This window comes from Diadema antillarum, unplaced genomic scaffold (assembly GCF_040938485.1).
Source record: "Diadema antillarum isolate AM-2024a unplaced genomic scaffold, OU_Dant_1.0 seq00000043_RagTag, whole genome shotgun sequence".
Lineage (NCBI taxonomy): Eukaryota > Metazoa > Echinodermata > Echinoidea > Diadematoida > Diadematidae > Diadema > Diadema antillarum.
In genome coordinates, this window is record NW_027271155.1 from 322526 (window position 1) to 342187 (window position 19662).

The following is a 19662-nucleotide window of genomic DNA, read 5'->3' on the forward strand; positions in this document are numbered from 1 at the left end:
TGGTGCCCATTTGAACAAACTGAGATCCTATCCCCCTTAGGGATACTACCTGCCAAGTTTGGTGAAAATCGATCATGGGGTTGTCAAGAAGAAGATGAAAATGTTAAAAGTTTACGCATGCCGGACACCGGACGAAGAGCGATCGCACTACCTCACTTGAGCCTTTGGCTCAGGTGACCTAAAAAAGGTGGAAGATTGTCAACTTGGTATTAAAAGTAAGCTCCATCCAACTGTCAGAGTTTCATGTAAATCATGTCCAAAATAGTGCTGACCATTAGCTAAAGCAAAAGTTGAAATATATCGTTAAAGGGAACATAAACTCTAAGAGAAATGTGGATTGAGTGAAAGCAGCAACATTAGTAGAACATATCAGTGAAAGTTTGAGGAAAATCGGACAATCGATGCAAAAGTTATGAATTTTTTAAGTTTTGGTGTTGGAACCACTGGATGAGGAGACTACTAGAGGTTATGACGTATGAGTGGACAATAATGTAAAGAAAATATAAAGGGAATTCCACAAAAATTCACTTTTCTAGCAAAATGAAAGAGTAATAATAATAATTGATATGATTTATATAGCGCCAAATCCACTCTGCAGAGTGCTCTAGGCGCGGAAGGAAGAGAAAGTGACGAGGTAAAAGACATACAAATATCAAGTACATGTAATGAGTAATCAAATTGAGGCTTTAAACAAGTGAGTTTTTAGACTGCTTTTAAAGGAGTCTGATGAAGAACAATTTTTAACGGCTGAAGGTAAGTTATTCCATAAGGTGGGAGCAGCATGGCCAAAGGCACGTGTGCCCCATATTGTAGTGAATCTTGGAATTATCAGAGAACCGGAGTTGGACGAGCGTAAAGATCTAGCAGGGATGTAATTATGGAGTAAGTCAATGTTATACTGAGGAGCAGCGCCCTGAATGCAATGAAAAGTCAAAAGTAAAATCTTAAAAATAATGCGATCTTTGACTGGTAACCAATGAAGTGATCTCAAAATAGGGGTGATGTGAGTGTGCTTCTTGGATAGTGTGATGATGCGTGCTGCCACATTTTGAAGGCTCTGTAGCATGGAGAGCTGAGTTTGTGGTAAGTTAAATAAGACAGAGTTTCCAAAATCGAGCCTAGAGGATATCAAGGCATGGACTAATTTTTCGGTAGAAGAGCAGTTCAAATATTTTCTAATGAAGCCGATATTACGAAGTTGGTATCTTACAGATCTACAAATGTTAGAAACTTGATGAGACATAGTCATATTACAATCTAGCATTACACCCAGGTTGCGACAGGTTTGGGACACACTAATTGACATGCCGGAAAAAGAGATGAAATTAATGTCAAGTTTACCTAATTGTGTCTTCGAACCAAACATTAAAAACTCAGATTTGTCCGTATTCAATTTCAAAGAATGTGAGTTCAGCCATGAATAAACATCGTTCATTGCATTCTCAAGCTGACTCAAAGCATGTAAGGCATCAACCTGGTTAGGTTTGAAAGACAAATACAATTGAATGTCATCAGCGTATATGTGATAATTAATTTTGTGCTGGCGCAATATGTGTCCCAGGCTAATAAGATAGATGGAAAACAAGATGGGCCCGCCCACAGAGCCCTGTGGAACACCGCATTTGAGAGGCATAGCATTTGATTTACAGCTGTTGACATACACTGCCTGTGAATGGCATGAAAGGTAAGATTTAAACCATTCGTATGCCTGACCTTTTACACCAAGAGATTGGAGGGTGTTTAACAAAATTGCATGATTAACAGTATCGAAGGCGGAGGACAAATCAAGTAAAATCAAAGCAGTGACATTTCCACGATCCATTTCCTGTAGGATGAAGTTCGACACATTGAGGAGAAGGGTTTCTACGCTATGGTAAGGACGATATGCGGATTGAAAAGGATCAAATAAAGTATTAACCAAGAGATAATCTGTAAGTCTGGAGAAAACAATCCTTTTTAAAATTTTAAACAAAAATGGAAGGTTACACACGGGGCGGTAATTTTGGAGTGAATCTGGGTCTAAGGAAGGTTTTTTCAAAAGAGGTGTTATATATGCAGATTTCAAACATGAGGGGACGTAACACTGATCAATACTTAGGTACTGATCAATACTTGAGTACTTGACTAACCGCTTTCAGAAAGTAGGGGAATAATTGCTACCCCTAACATATGTCAGTATCAAGTTGATGGAATGTGTAATTTTCATGAAAAATGAATTTTTATTGAATTGCCTTTATATTTTCTTTATATTGTTGTCCTCTCATAAGTCATAACCACTAGTAGTCTCCTTACCCAGCAGTTCCAACACCAAAACTTTAAAAATTCATTACTTTTGCATCGATTGTCCGATTTTCCTCAAACTTTCACTCATGTGTTCGACTGATGTTACTGCTTTCACTCGATCCACATTGCTTTTTGGGTTAGTGTTCCCTTTAATGTTGTGGCCACAGCAGTGAATGAAATATTTCAAACACTTTTTGTACTCAGTGTTCCTATTTCAATTAAAACAAAATAAAAAATCCTATGGAGTAGACCATTGTCTCAACAAACATATGAAAAGAACAAAACCACTGTTTTGCCTAAAGAAGAACAAAATCTTGTTACTACAAAATTGAGGCAATTATTACTCTGTGTCCATGTACAGAGTTACAAACATAAATCAAGTCTTGGGAAAATCACAATTTGCAAATATAGGTAAGGAGAATCACAGCTGTAGTTCAAGCTAGCAACCACTTTCAAATTATGTACAGTATTTGTAACTATAGTTGGATGGTGGACTCTAGCTATGACAGACTCCTCAGACATCAGACAGTGAAATATGAGGAAAAATCTCAATGTTCGGACCAAAAAATTATTGTTATGTCACGGTTTGTATAATGAAAAATAAATCATGTAAAACACAAAAACAAAAGAGCATCTTCAATGTACATGTGGTTCCCATCAGTTATCATAAATTAAAGGGAATTGATTTTTTTTTTTTTTTTTTTTTTTGGGGGGGGGGGAACATTTCTGCCAATATTGGTTTGTGTGATGAATATCATGAGATGAAAATGTACAAATACACTTACCAAAAGCTACTGAGCTCCCTCCTCTGATATGTGCAAAGAGTGGAGATGCAGTGACACTGACATAGGTTTGATCATCCTTGTTCACACCAACAAAGCCATCATGAAGCAAAATGGAGACCTGTACCCTAATTACATATTCCCCATATTCCAAAATGAAAGGTGGTACATAGAGTGTTGTCAGGTTAGTGCTGACAGAGGATGGCAGCTGATGAAGATTGTCTTGGCTGGGAATGGTGAAAACTTCATTCAGCTTGTACACTGCCCACTGGTATTGCTTTTTGACTGCTGTTGGACAGTTTACATCAAGACTAACAGAAAATTGAAGTCTGTGACTGCGATGGTAATGTTTGGCTGAGGAAAAGCTGCTCTCTCCATCGAGAATGCGTATAGAAGGTATCTCACAAGTCAAGACCTGCACAAAGACATCAGAGGTGACTTGTCTGCTAGACACAGGATTTGAAGCAGTTGCCACTGCAGAGAAGAGTCCACTTGAAACATAAATGTAATTCATTGTGGTGCAGTAAAGTTCAGCAGGGTTGAAGGGAATGTCAATATCAGACGGGAGCTGCGAGGCGATGTGTTCCTGCTTTGTTGGTGTGGGAAATGTCAAAGTGTTTCCATCTCCAACATTAATTTCATACAGCGAGTTTGTTCCAAGCTGGTATGTGAAAAGGAAAAATGTTATTGGGCTGTATGGTGTGATGGGGCCGTTATTAAGAAGATAGACCCCAGTGATACCCTTCAGCACAGTTACATTTATAAATCCACTGTCAGATGTAAATGCATTGTAGGAGTCAACTTCAACAATGTATGACCCTTCTGATGCAAATGTATATTCAAGAACAGGATGTGCAGTTGTCTCAATGAGTGCTCCATCTACCTTCCATTCATAAAACTGCACTGTACCCTTTCCAACATGTGCCTTGAAAATGCTGGAAAATTCCAGTGGCAAATAAGACGTTGGATTGCCAGTGTCTCCTGCAGGTAGTAAAGAAAATGAACATATTTGATATCTCAGTAAATCCAGATAGCACTCAAATCCTAAGACAAAGTATCTTAGCAATATATTGCAATACATTGTCTGACAATGACAAAATATGAAGTCTACACATCTACAAGCCACAGCAATCACATATGCCAAATTTAAGTCAAATGACAAAAAAAAAAAAGAAAACTGGGGTATAAGAAAGAGTTACAATATTCTTATATGATATCCATTTCAAAATGTCATTACTATGGCAACATTTTGCTCAACAATGAAAAGAGATGAAGTATGCACATTTATGTATTATTAATAGCAATTACATGTTCCATATTTCAATTCAAATGTCTAAAAAATAAGGGAATGACCAAAATCAATAATATTTTTGTATAACTATTATTAAGAAATGCTGTTATCACGGCAAGAAATCAACAGAGACGAAAGATAAAGTTTACACATATGCGTATGTACTATTTTGATAACATGAGCCAAATTTCAAGCCAAATTTCAAGCCAAATTTCAAGCCAAAATGTTTGAACACTGAGGGAGTTACATTGTAGCTCAATCCAGAATTTTTTTGTGTACTATATATATCAAAAATATTGTTACCATGGCAACATTGTTCAGCATTGAAATGCCTGTCTGACATTTATATTGGTCAAAATGTGCCAAACCTCAAGTGCTGAAAAACAAGAGAGTTAGCTAAATCCACTGCTAATTTGCATATTTCTATGGAAAAAATGCTGTTACCATAGCAACTAAATCTGATGTTCAAATATAAAGTCTGCACATCCACATGCTACAGTGATTATATGTGCCAAATTTCAAATAAAAAAACAAATGGGGAGTGAGCAAAATCTACACAATTTTCATATGAATTCCATTAAAAAATTGCAGTTACCATGGTAACACATTGTTCCACAATGACAAAAGATGAAGTCGGCACATCTACAAACTATAGTGGTCACAACATGTGCCAAATTTTCTGTCATATCCCCTAAAACATAGGGAATTAGGTCAATCCACATATTTTTGTATGATTTGCATTTTTAAAAACTGCTGTTGTAATGGCAACTGATTTCTAAAAGTTTTTTTTTTTTTTTTGCACAACTGCACAGTTCATTGATGGCATATGTGCTATATTTCAGCTGAATAGCTTTAAACAAAGAGTAAGACCCACAACATTTTCTGTGATTTTTATGAAAATTACTATTGCCACGACAATGCATATTACGGGATACTGACAAAAAAAAAAGTGTTTTACACATCTACAGGTACATCTGTGAGTAGTCAAACATACCAAATTTAGGGTCAATTGCTCAAAAACTAAGGGAGTTAGGGCATTCCACATTTTTTTGTAGGATTTGTACAAAATCTGTTATTGCCATGGCAACAGATCTCTTAACACTCACGAAAAAGGTGTCATGCACAACTTACTACAATAGTATTACATTGATGGCAGGTGCCAAATTTTAACTGAAGTGCTTTAAAACTGACGTAACAGTTTGATCCATATTTCAAGATTTTTATGAAAATTTTTCATTGCTATGGCAACACATTACAGGATACTTAAACGGAAAAGGTGTCATAAACATCTACCTATGATCAGTCACACTGCCAGACTTTGGGTCAATTGCTCAAAAAATGAGAGAGTAGTTTGAGCCACAACATTCATTTTGTATAATCATTATGGAAATTTGCTGATAACATGGGAACTTATTACTCCATACAGATGAAAAAGGTGCTTGCACAGCTACCTTTGATGGCAATCACACCTGCCAAATTTTAGGCCACTGCTCATAAAAATTAGAGAGTAGTTAAAGCCACAGGTTTTGCAACTGCCTGAACACCCGACTGACTGCCAAGCCAAGCGACGTCAGAGTGATTCCAATATACCTCCATACACACTAGGTGTGGGTGGGGTAGAAGGAAAGCTAAGCTACTTTTCTGCATGTAAAGAATAAAATATTGGGCAGGCAGATGAACAGACAACCTACAAACAGTATCTTCCATAACCAGGTACATTAAACACATTCTACGAGTACTGCAGTTTTTGAAACATGTTCATTTGTGTAAATGTATTGTGGATAAACTGTACCTGGAAGAAAAATAAGGAATAGTAACAGTAGTACATGTACTTGATTACCTGAAAAGCTCTGCAGTGTGACATTATAAACATCCTCCAGTACAGCAAAGGGAATTTCATGGTACGCATAGCTGACATAGTTGTGAAGATAAATGTTTATTACATATAGCCCTGAATGGCTGTATGTGTGATTCAGAAAGATATCCCTCGACACCGGGTCTGGATAGATGGGAAGGTCATAATCTAGGGGAGAAAAGAAAAGCAAAATATCACATAGGAATGATTTCTAAAGCTCAACAAGACAATAATGTCAGTATGTACAGAATATTCAGAATACTCTCAAAGTGAATATTTTTGTGCGAGTATTTGTTTGTGCTCAGCTGGGTAAGATGAATTTCTCATTTTTAATTCCGCGAAATCAGGACATTGATTACATGAGCATGTGGAATTCAAAATATATGTGCCTACTATTTCTGGACTGGTTGCATGAAGTGCACTTAATTTCTACACTGCAAACATTTTTACTCTTACAGTATAATTAGCTGGATATATTTTCTTTCTGAAAGAAAAAAAAATGTGGAGACTGAATACCTTTTGGATCAATGTTCACACTATCTTAGGCAATGATATCAGTGAATAATTTTATCTTTATTGAGAACATTATGTAGATTCAGTTTCAGAAGGTTGGTTCACCTTTGCATTCGCAAACACACCACACTTGAATGAAAAGCATATTTGTACAGATCCCCTTCTCTTCATACACATGGTAGTATTGCTCAAACTATGAGTACAGATTGACCTCTTTCCTGTTCTTTGATCATCAAAAAATTCTTTGTCCTTTGTATTATTACAATCAGACCGCAGCAAGTACGGTAATGAGCAGTACACTTCGCATTTATCATACTTTTCTTTTCACAAATCTTGCCAATGTACATTGTACGTGCATTATTTTTGAGGAAGGGAAGTTTGTTGAACTCAGGTCGAATATGCCACCCAAGCGATCCACGACTGCCGGTGTTGAAGACGTTTTGCACTCTCCGACTTCTTTCCATTAACCTGACCCATGTGAGACATCAAATAACCAAAAGTTGGTATATTTCAGCAAAATATACCTGAGATTCATTTGAGCACACGAAAATGCAGTCGTGGCAAAAATCATAGTATTTTGCAGCCCTGAACACAGGACTTATTTCATTTTGTCACCACACATTGTGTCATTATTATACCAATTTTCATCCATAAATGAGAACTGATTTTGTAATATTGTATTTATGAGAAAAAAACCCCAATTCTTCCACTTTCAAATGATATGCGTTTTGCTTGGTTTTTACCTGGCGTCTGGCGATGAGCTGTGAAATGGCAAGGTGTTGTAGCTCATCACATATTCATGCCATTCATTGACCCACCTATGACCTTTGACCTTGTGGTGACCTTCAACTCCCCAAGGGACATTTACCATCCAAGTTTGGTCACAAAAAGACAAAGGGATCAAAAGTTATGAGCCATAATCGAAACGCGCCAGAAACACTTAACAATGGGCCCTAAAAATTTGTTGACCCCTGTCTGTGACCTTTGACCTTGTGATGACCTTCACCTCCACAAGGGACATCTACCATCCAAGTTTGGTTGCATAGGGACAAAGAGATCAAAAGTTATGAGCCATAATCAAAACACGCCATAAAAACTTAACATTGGGCCCTAAAAGTTCCTTGACCCCTGTATGTGACCTTTGACCTTAAGATGACCTTCACCTCCCCAAGGGACATATCTACCATCCACGTTTGATCACAAACAGACAAAGGGATCAAAAGTTATGAGCCATAATCAAAATGCACCATAAAAACAACATTGGGCCCTAAAAGTTTGGTGACCCCTGACTGTGACAGTCTTGCAAGTAAACTTTAACGTATGACTTCAAATGACCTTTGACCTTATCATGTGACCTCTTACAGCACCACAACATGAGGTACCCCAGTGCATCCATCACCCAAGTTTGATTGCCATTGTACATGTCGAGTTACATGTGATAAGAGAGTCTTGCAAGTAAACTTTAACGTATGACCTCAAATGACCTTTGACCTTATCCTGTGACATCCAACGGCACCATAACATGAAGGTACCCCCAGTGCATCTATGACCCAAGTTAAGTTGTAGTCCAAGCAACTTATGTGAAGCTATTTGTCAAAAGAGAGTCTTGCAGGTAAACTTTAAAGCCCAAACAAAGTTCTGGTACGCCTGCAAAAGTTGTCAATTTTCGCTCCCAAATGTGAACGTATGCTTAGGAAATGTGCAGGATAACGATGTTATTACAAGATATTCGATGGGTAACGACGAAAATACGAAATATTAACCAAAAAGGTTCAGTCTCAGAACTTACCCGAACGGGGTCAGGCTAAACTCGGACTCGGGGATAACTCGGCTTCGCTTTGACGGCGGGGGATGAGTTGTAATGGTTGTCCCTCTCATTGTACAGTGTTGTCCAATGGGAGCGGCCTGTATAAACTAGCGCTTCGTGTTCTGGCTACTCGCAGTAATGGTCCGAGTTAGTTGTTACAACACGCGCATCAAAAACCTCTTTTGCGCGCATGCAAAATTAGTGTGCGCCTATCAAGCACCTCTAAAACAATCAAAGGCGCTTGATAAACAACAACAAAAACTCCAAAGACCGCGCGTCTCAGCAACTGAGGACCGCGCGCTGTCATTTTTGTTTTGTTTCGTACAGGATTACGTTAGCACGCACTTTCCTGTCCATTCAGTTAGGCCCCATTTGGTATTATGCAGTGGCCAGTAGAATGTGGCGATCACTTACTGCGTGTGAATTGTCTGAAGTAGGGTCGAATTTTTCCCGAGACCGAGTTAGTCTGGAGCCTTCTGGAATAAAAGTCGGTTTTCCTACTATTATTATTTTTCTCAAAATACTCCAAACCGACTCATCATTCCGGCAAACCACGTCAGCCAGGTAAGTTTCTTAGTGGACTCTTTCGATATATTGCAAGCAAAAATGAAATGGTGCTAGACGGGTTCTCAAGCACTTACCGAAACTTAGTTTTCACTTTAACATAAAAAACAGTCTTGCATACTCTTTAACATATGACCTCAAATGACCTTTGACATCATCACATGACCTCCGACAACACCATAACATGGAGATACCCCTAGTGCTTCTATCACCCAAGTGTGGCTGCCATTGCTGTAACAGTTGCCAAGTTATGCATCATAAGAGAGTCTTGCAGGTAAACTTTAACATTTGTGATGGACGACGGACGGACGACGGACGGACGACGGACGGACAACGGACGACGGACGACAGACGGACGCCATTTGGATCCCTTAGTAGGTCTCGCCTTCACCTCTGGTGGGCGAGACAATAAATTAAAACCCTGACACCAATGACAACAGTGAACATTTCTTGTTTCTTGTAAACTAGATTTCCACGGGGGGGAGGCAATCAAAGGGATGATCGAGGGCATCTGCCCCAAAAGATTTCCAACAGGCAATTACTGCACCTTTTCTGAGTCAAACACATTGTGCTTTGGATATGTGCCTCTAATATACAGTTGAACCTCTCGTATCCGGACAAGTCGGGACCGGGGCTCATCCGGATAAGGGATTTGGCCGGATATGGGAGACTCAATGCTTTATACATGTACATATACATACACATGTACTGATGTAGCCCATTGTAGTACCACATGTAGTAATGTGTACACTGCAACCTTTTCATTGTTACACTCAGTAACAGACCCCAAAATAGAGGTTCGTGTTTGCAAGAATGAAATCATTTTCTTTTATAAATTCTTGGGATGATTTACCTAGATAATTATTAAGAAATGTATCAAGTAGATCTTGAAAATAAACAGTATGAGTCGACGAAACTACGCGTCAAAATTCGATCATCACGGCTTGGTAAAGTCGACTGTAGGTCACCATTGTTAGATTGAGTTGGGAATCCTCCTTTCCTCCCGAAATTATTCAAAAAAAATCACGGCGAGATTGCGTCCGTATAATAGAGAGATCCGGATAAAGGGAGGCCGGATAAGAGAGGTTCAGCTGTACATGTATAGAACAACTTTGTTTATTCAAATAATTCTTGCATCCAGTTGTTTTAATTATGTATGCCCTTGATTTTCGTTATGGCTTTATACTAAAAAACAAGGCAATCGCCAAATTGTGTCTCGCCCATTCGCGTACAAGGAATATTTTTTATAACTCCCAGAAGTTAATTGACCTGCTTATGACCTCCAGTGGGCGAGACAAGAATGAATATAATTGGTGTGTATTTACGTCAATGAAGGGTAATTTGTCAATCAGCTGCAACACTGTTTCTTTACATCTCTTTCAGTCTACAGTTAACAAATTTGTATCATTTTGCCAATGACAATGCATAAGGCACATTATTTGTTGAGAACACAAATAGTCCATGGGCCAAGACCCGAAAAATGGGTTGTTGGTACCATCTGAGGTGGCACAACCTTTTTGGTGTCATTTTGTTTGTCGGGCATAGATATGCTTATCAAGCTATGATAGCATTTCCAAATGAGTAGCTGAGTCATAATAAATGAATTTTTAACCAATTTGGTCTCGTATTTATATCCCTATACTTCTGAATCGAAACTAAACAGCTATACAAAGAAGAGCACTGCCTTCTGTATGTCCACAGGTGTTCTGTTGTAAACGCGGTGCGCTTAGTCTTTATTCAAGGCAGCGAAGGGAATATCCAAAGGGTTATGATGTCCACAGCTGTCACGCGGTGCACTTAGTTCTTTATCTAGACCAATGTACCGTTATCATATCTAAAGTTCCTCATAAAAGGGATTATCTATACTGTTTTTATACCACCCTATCAACAAATACATCAGTTTTAAACAAAAATCACTCTGTTCATTTACAATGTTATTCATTATAATGTATTGTAGTGTACCGGTACATTGTTTTTGCATTATCTTTCATTATTGGAGGGAAATAAAGCGACATTGGCGTGGTATCAGCGTTTTCACCGTAGCGTTTTCGCCGGAAAATGATAAATAATTGAAAGATACGGTAAAATTCACGAGGAATTGCTTTTGTTGTTGTTGTTGTTTTTAGATAAAAGGATACACACTGTATCATACGCTTTGGATATTCCTTTCGCCGTCTAGAATAAAGACTAAGCGCTGTGGACATCATAACCTTTGGATATTCCCTTCGCTGCCTTGAATAAAGACTAAGCGCACCGCGTTTACAACAGAACACCTGTGAACATACCATATAAGAGCTGCATTTTACAGCTCTATGGAACATACAGAAGACAGTGCTCTTCTTTGTATGGCGGTTAGTTTCGATTCAGAAGTATAGGGATATAACAACGAGACCAAATTGGTTAAAAATTCATTTACTATGACTAAGCTACTCATTTGGAAATGCTATCATAGCTTGATAAGCATATCTATGCCCGACAAACAAAATGACACCAAAAAGGTTTTGCCACCTCAGATGGTACCAATATCTGGCCTGGCCCATGGACTAAAAGTCGTAAATCCATCAACAAGACAGCACATTCTTTGGCTGAATAAGAAAGAAATAGGTCCACCCTTGCAAGGGTCTATGGGAAATGTGTGTTGTAGCAAAATCAGTCTGTCCTCAATGGGTTAAGAAATATTCGTCAAAAGAATCTAAGACTGAAAATGACTAGTGTAAGTATGTCACAGCTACATCAGTGGTGTCTGCACCTTTCTCGGGTATCAACATTACATTTTGATGAAAACATAAGAGAAGTATCTGACAAATCCTGTTACAGATAATCCTACTTGGCAGTAATGTAACATTGATCATAAGTAAACACTTAGGACTACAGTAGGAAGATGTTCGTTGTCAAGGGAACATATCTTTTTATCATACATCCAAGGAGATGGATCACTAGAGAAGTCTCTAGAACAAATTTGAGATTTTGTCAAAATAAAGCAACGGGAGATTAAAATTCTTCAGGAAAAACTAGCCATTAGCTCTTCTGCTATTAAAGCACTCAGCTTGTTGGTGGTTAGGTTTTTTTCTTTGCAGTTTGATGCAATGTCAACAAGAGGAAACATCTTATTCATTATTTCTGTTCTCCTGAAATATGCCATGTACCATGCACGCAACAATATTGGTTGATTACTTTACAGAGCATGAAACCCATTTTTATAGTATGCCCTGCACCTTTTCTACATGATAACTTGTTCTGCTGCCTGTGGTTGCACATCTGGCTCTTCTTCTTCTTCTTCTTCTGATTAAGTCTGCCTCCTTCAATAGACTGAAGATTCTTGCAGACTGGTGCTATTTACGTTATAATACAATTTATTTACAGATATTTACAAGCACATAGAAAATTTGACGAAAATAACTAGCCACTGTGATCAACCGTTAGACGGTTTCGAAATGATCCCACAGATGGCGCTGAAACAATTTCTGACGACAGGGAATTCCAGTTCCTTACAGTTCTTGGGAAGAACGAATGTGTTCATTTGACTTTGGCTTTCATGAAGTACACATAATATGCATGTACAAGTACATAACACAGTTTTCCAACTTAAGACTGTTCATCAATTACAAGGCATGCTGTCAAATTCTGTTTATGCCAAATATTTTTGCAAGGTTTTAGTTTTGTGAATTTCAAGAGTCAGGTGCTATTCGCAAAATTAAAGACCAAAAAAAAATTCACGATTCACATGCTACTGAATGTCAATATTCATATCATATCATCACGGTTTATACGAGAAAATCAAGTTGGCTATAGAGAAGCCACATCTAGTACTTACAGTGTACACTCAAAGATTAATTCTCAATTAAATTCCTGGTGAGCAATGAAGTATTTTCCTGTATGTAGCAGCAGAACATTTTTCATTTTGAAAGAATAAACCACAGCAGTAAACTGCACTCTTGGTTGTGGGAGAGGTGCACACTTCATATAGGGCCATCATAATTTCATTATTTGAAACTAACTTGAATTCATGTACAGATGTAGCTAACCTGATCCTGATACCCTATTCCCTTATCACATTTGACCAATATCCAATCAATTAACTGCCATGTTACACGTCAGTGTATTGAACTTTGTCTTTACAATCTGCATTTATACTTTATACTTTATTTATACAGATACTTTTAATTTATCAAATCTGATACATTTCTGATTAGTATGTATTTCTTATGGCTGTTGCAAACCAGAGTAAATCAAACCAAAGTAACACGATTATTTGCAAACTGCAAGTATCCACAAAAGCTGGTTCGTTTCTAATATGCTACATGCTAAAACTGAAAGTATTGTCGTGCCTTTCAATAATCACTCACGCAAAGGTTTATGTAACAATCAGGAGACATGAAGGACAGGCAGATTAATACAAGGACAACATAAAACTAAATGCCTCCTGCACCCCTCATGTGGAGCCACAAAATAATGTCATACCTATTTGATCATCTCCATAGTCAATGTCCAGGAAGACATCTGTTGGAACATCAGCACTGGTAAAATTTATATGTAATTCAAGTTGAGTCTCGAACGGGTAGTGAAGTGGGGAGAAAGCAAACACATCAACAGATGCGATTGGGTATTCAACAATGACTGTTGTTGAAGCTGAAACATCATTCAGTTCATGGTATACTGTTCCAGTGACGGTGAAGTTTCCTGAAAGAATAAAACAAAACATAACAAAACAGCCTTGTAGATGCCAAAGTGCAAAAACTCTAATACAAGTACTAATGGTTTCAGCATCAACACAAACTATACATCATTGACGAGAACAACAGTCTGCCATTTGTCTTTCAATTCTTATTTTACCAGTACAGAGCAGAGACTCTTCATATGCCATCTCTTTATGATAATGTAAACGAGAATGTGACATGACTGTTAGGATTACAGACTTCCTTTATATCTCATGCGTTACATGAAAAAGCATATAAACAGGCAAAAGAAATAATCTACTCACTTGCAAACAGCAGTTTAAAAATATGCTCTTTTCAAAAGTTTCCATGGCAGTCCTCAGTTTTTTTAAATGCTACTCATACATTCATTAGTACGGCACAGTCTCAGGAAAATGTGCAATTTATCAGTTAGCTTGAGCACTGACATCTCAATAGCTTGTTCCTTTACATTTCAAATGTTAAGTAATCTGAAAATAAAACAAGGAAAAGTAGAAATTACGCGGTGCGTAATATATGTCCCCGCCGGAAGTAGCATTTTGTAGCAAAATGTACAATACAGGTCACAAATCAAGGTCAAAGGTCAAAGAAGTCAAAGGTCAAAATTCTGTGTAGAAAGTTTTGAAGCCCTCACCTGCTGCCATCACATAAAGCAAACGGAATCGAAATCGGGTTAGAAATGGCGAAGGAGTAGCATTTTGTAGCCATTGTACAATATAGGTCAAAAATCAAGGTCAAAGGTCAAAGAAGTCAAAGGTCAAAATTCTGTGTAGAAGTTTTGAAGCCCTCGCCTAGTGCCATCACATAAAGCAAACAGAATCGAAATCGGGTTAGAAATGGCGAAGGAGTAGCATTTTGTAGCAAAATGTACAATACAGGTAAAAAATCAAGGTCAAAGGTCAAAGAAGTCAACGGTGAAAATTCTGCGTATAACTTTTGAAGCCCTTACCTAGTGCCATCACATAAAGCAAACAGAATCAAAATCGGGTTAGAAATGGTGAAGGAGTAGCATTTTGTAGCCAATGTACAATATAGGTCAAAAATCAAGGTCAAAGAAGTGAAAGGTCAAAATTCTGTGTAGAAGTTTTGAAGCCCTCACCTAGTGCCATCACATAAAGCAAATGGAATCGAAATCGGGTCAGAAATGGCGAAGGAGTAGCATTTTGTAGCAAAATGTACAATATAGGTCAAAGGTCAAGGTCAAAGGTCACAACTGAAATTCTGTGTTGAAGTTTCAAAGCTCCCACATAGTGCTATCATATAAAGCAAACAGAATCAAAATTGGCTCATAAATGACAGAGAAGTAGCAAATTGAAGATTTTAATCACACACGGACGCACACACTGACACACGGACGGACACACATACGGAGTCCGTTTCATAGTCCCCTGCTCGAACTCGTTCGGCGGGGACAATAAGGTTCTATATTCCCGATGGTTCTTTATTCTGAAACACACAAAATTCCCTGTATCTAGAGGTTTTGTTAATCCAAAATATTTGTGGCGTTGTTCGAAAGGTTCATTATTGCAAAGGTTCATCAGTCCTGAAAATGAAATGAAATTCATTATTCTGAAGGTTCGTAAAATACAAAAACTGAAACTAGAAATGTCGCTATGGCGATTGGTATGCCCTCCGCCATAATGCATGATTCTCCTGATAGGTCCTTGATAGTACATGTGGACAATGTGTGATTACATTTTCACAAAAATTGGCAAAATATTAGAATGACAAGTTTGTCACAAATGTGTTGAATGTTCACCTTCCTTGGACCTAGGTATAATTGGATGAATAGGAGAGCATGTATTTTGGGGATTTAAGGACTTTAACTTGACTTTGACCCATTCATACGTTTATGCATTGAGTAATTTCCAAGGTATGGGAGGAAAAGTTGCAATTTCTGTACTGAATAGTAAATTGTTACCATTTTCATCTGGCCTTTGACCCTAAAATTCATTAGATAATCACTGTCAGGCAGAAACATGCATAAATATGTAGGTTTCAAGATAACTTGAGCCACTTCTGAGATATGGAGAAAAAAACTTAGTTCAGCACTTTCATTTGATCTTTGACCTTTTTGACCTTTGAGGCAAAAACAAAAGAAAACTAGAAATGTCGCTATGGCGACTGGTATGCCTCCGCCATAATGCATGATTCTCCTAATAGGTCTAGATAGTACATGTGGACAATGTGTGATTACATTTTCACAAAACTGGCAAAATATTGAAAATGACAAGTTTGTCACAAATGTGTTGAATGTTCACCTTCCTTGACCTTGGTTTAATTGGATGAATAGGAGAGCATGTATTTGGGGATTTAAGGACTTTAACTTGACTTTGACCCAAACAATTCATAAGTTTATGCATTGAGTAATATTCAAGGTATGGAGAAAAAGTGCAATTTCTGTATTGAATAGTAAATTGTTACCATTTTCATAAGAGAATCACTGTCAGGCAGAACATGCATAAACATGTACTAAATTTGAAGATAACTTGAGCCACTTCTGAGATATGGAAGAAGAAGTAAAGTTCAGCACTTTCACTTGATCTTTGACCTTTGACCTTTTTGGCAAAAAAGAAAAAAGAAAAAAAAACTTCCCAGAGAATCTCTATTGGGTTATACATGCATGCAGCAAGTTAAAAATGATAACCCTGCAGACATAGCATATATATATATAAGGGAAATAGTAAAATTCTGAGGTTAGCTCTTGACCTTTGACCCCTGACCTTTGACCCCATGAACCAAAAATTCCCTAGATAATCACCGCCACTCAGTACATGCATATACTGTAAAACATGATATATTCGCGGCATGAATTTTTCGCGAATTGGAGCCGACGGTCTTTTTTGCGGCATGAAATTTTCGCGAACTGCCACTGGCATTCAGTGCATATAGTGTACAAAAGAACTTTCGCGTGCATTTTAATTTCGCGAATCTTTACGCTCGCGAAATTCGCAAAATTAAAATGCACGCGAACATTTCTCGTTTTACAGTATACTATGTTTCATGGAGATACCTTGAACCATTTCCAAGAATGGAGAAAAAAGTAAAATGTTAACATTTTTACTTGACCTTTTGACCTTTGACTGCATGACCCCCAACCTTTCACCAGAGAATCTTAATTGGCTAGTACATGTATACACTAGGTTTCAAGAAGATATCTTCAGGCATTGCATAGATATGGGGGAAATATTGAAATTTTGAGCATTTGACCTTTTGACCTTTTGACCTTTGACCTTGAGCATGTGCACCCAAAAGTTGATAGGCACAACTTCACCCCTTAATACACATACATGCCAAGTTCCATTAGGATACCTCAAAAGGTTATACGCTGTCCGCAAAATTCATTACGGACGGACGGACAGACGGACGGACGGAAGGACGGACAACCCGAAAACATAATGCCTCCGGCACCACTTCGTGGCGGAGGCATTATAAAAACGGCTAAAAAACTAGACTAGGGTCGGTGATGCTTGTTGCTATTATTTTAAGGGGGCACTGAAAATGACAAAATAATCACAGTTTTTGCATTTATTTCATCAAGAATTCATCAAAACTCCATAAAACCATACATGTACATGTTGCTAGAGATGTCAGCAATACAATGGGATACATTGTAAGGTATAATATTGTGCATAGTTACCATGGTAACCAGATGCCTACAGGTGATTGGTAACCCCCAAAAATGCCTCCTACTGCTGCAAACTATGGTATTTTTTGTTCATTTTTTTGTAGATAGATGCAATTAAAAAAACTAAATATTTTTATTTATTGTTAAAAAAATTTTCTGTTGCCATGGCAACCAGTATTATCCAATCAAGACTCAGCTGTCAATAACTTGAAAACTAAAGCCCCTAATTTCAAAAAGCTCAATAAGCATGTCCTTCTGCATAAGTGTACCACATATGGGAAGAAAATATTGAAGCATTCTCAAGTTACCGCAAAATTTGTAAACAAAGGCATATAAAAACACATTTTGAGAAAATGGCCATTGAAAGGAAGATATCATTTTCGAATAGTAAAATGCATGAAAAAGTTGCATCCGTCATACAGTGTACTTTCATCACAAATTTGACTGCAAAAGTACAGGCAAATATCGCTTTTAGCAATGTATGGAAACAAATTTCCCTTAAAAATATATGTGAATACAGAGAGTAAAGCCAATGACATTCTAATGTTAGCTCTTTTGAGTAATTACAGAGCGATGGTTATTCAAAATAACCTTGGAAAAGAGCAGAGGAAAGCAATTGATTGTTCATGTTCGTAAAGGAAGCTTATTCAAGAATGCAGATAAATTCCTTTCTAAAGAAGGAATATACACGTACGCTGTATTATCCATCAAAGAATTAAAAGTGTACTTTTTTGTTCGTAAGCTATTGTAAAAAAAAAAATAATCGAATAAAATGAAAAATCATGATATGTAAATTTGTTTCAAAATGTGCAGTAATGAATTAATGCTAAGGAGAAAATGAGGGAAAACTCTTGCGCATCCTTTCCCTTTTATCCAGGCTAATTTTATAGTGTTGAAGTAGGTAGTTTAAGATCCGATCTACAATGGGTGATGTGCATGAAAGGCAAAAGAAACAAACCTGTCTGGATTCCAGATATCTTTTTTTTTTCACTTTATCCTTCTTTGCTGTGGCAAAATTATAAACGACTATGGTAAAATAGAAAGTTGTCTGACCCCAAAATTATTGTGAAAGTAACATCATAATTTATGCTTGTACACCAACAGAGTAACATTCAAGAAAAAAACAAAGGAAGGGGACCCTCAACATGATTTTCATTAGTATATTATTGTTCGAATGCATATACATGAACACAAATGAATAGACAGCAAAACTATTTTTTAAAGGGCAATTTTATCAAATTATAGGTTGAGAATTAACTTTTACGTAACAAATTAACGACAACTTTGATAAATGGCTACTATCTTGAATTTTTGTGTGGATGTTATTTTGTTCTTAAAATATGACACACTGGAAAATGCTTGATGCCAAATTTCAAGCTTTCATCTCTTTTTAAAAGATACTTTCTGTTCAATCTTCCCACATCTGCTTCTTAACAATCTACTTCAAATGATAGCGACCAGCGTCACCTACCATTTGGCATGAAAAGGAAAGGCCGTACTATCACACATTTCCGGGCAAGCCTTGCGTGCGACTTGCGAAGAACAATAAGGTTTTTTTTTTTTCTGCTACACGGAGGTCCCCGCAGATAACCCGCACATGACAGTACCTAGTATGAATCTCGCCTGTAGTTACCCGGAGTTGCGCACGCAAGTCCTATTTATCCGCAGTCAAGTTTAGGCCCTGCTCACACCTTTTCGGGCAAGCTACGCGGGCTTGTTACGTGTGGGGATTTTCCTGCACGCAGGACAATTTTTGCGGGCAGACAAGGTTATTTGGGCGAGTTTCATGTTAGTCCTACATGCTGGACCCCTGCTACTTACGTTCGTCTTAAGTGCATTCCATGTGACCTGCGTGTCAGGCGCATGGGTGGCGAATGAAGGCCGACAACTTGGTGAAAGAATCCTTCTAAAGGAGTTCAATTTGCATAGATCCACGGGCAACTTCCGTACTTCAAGTGGGTCAACTGCTTGCGACTTGCGGCAGCTACGGGCCTCCTACTGGTGTTCTGCGTGGACCTCTGCAGGCAATCTCCGCGACTCACTCGAAAAATGTTTTGGTCATGCTCAAAACTTGGCTGGGGATAAATGTATCAGACTAGCGTCTGCACCTCCGGGCAACTACGGGCGAGATACCAGATAAGTACTGCTAGGTGCGGGCCAACTGCGGGGAGCTCCGGGTAGCTATTTGTTTTCCCCACAAGTCAAACCCACAAGGCTTCCCAAGGCACGGTTTGACAAGGCCTTG

The 19662-nt window shown here is 38.0% G+C and overlaps 1 protein-coding gene across 1 annotated transcript in view; it reads right to left on the reverse strand.

Annotated features, from left to right (window-relative positions):
• The window catches only part of LOC139725469 (polycystin-1-like protein 2), a 110395-nt gene that overhangs the window by 80273 nt on the left and 10460 nt on the right, over positions 1–19662 (reverse strand). The window contains exons 4-6 of the mRNA XM_071636546.1: positions 13557–13775; positions 6197–6379; positions 3069–4046 (exon numbers count right to left, since the gene is read on the reverse strand). Of these exons, the coding sequence (XP_071492647.1) occupies positions 3069–4046; positions 6197–6379; positions 13557–13775 (1380 nt within the window). The remainder of the gene's footprint in view (positions 1–3068; positions 4047–6196; positions 6380–13556; positions 13776–19662) is intronic.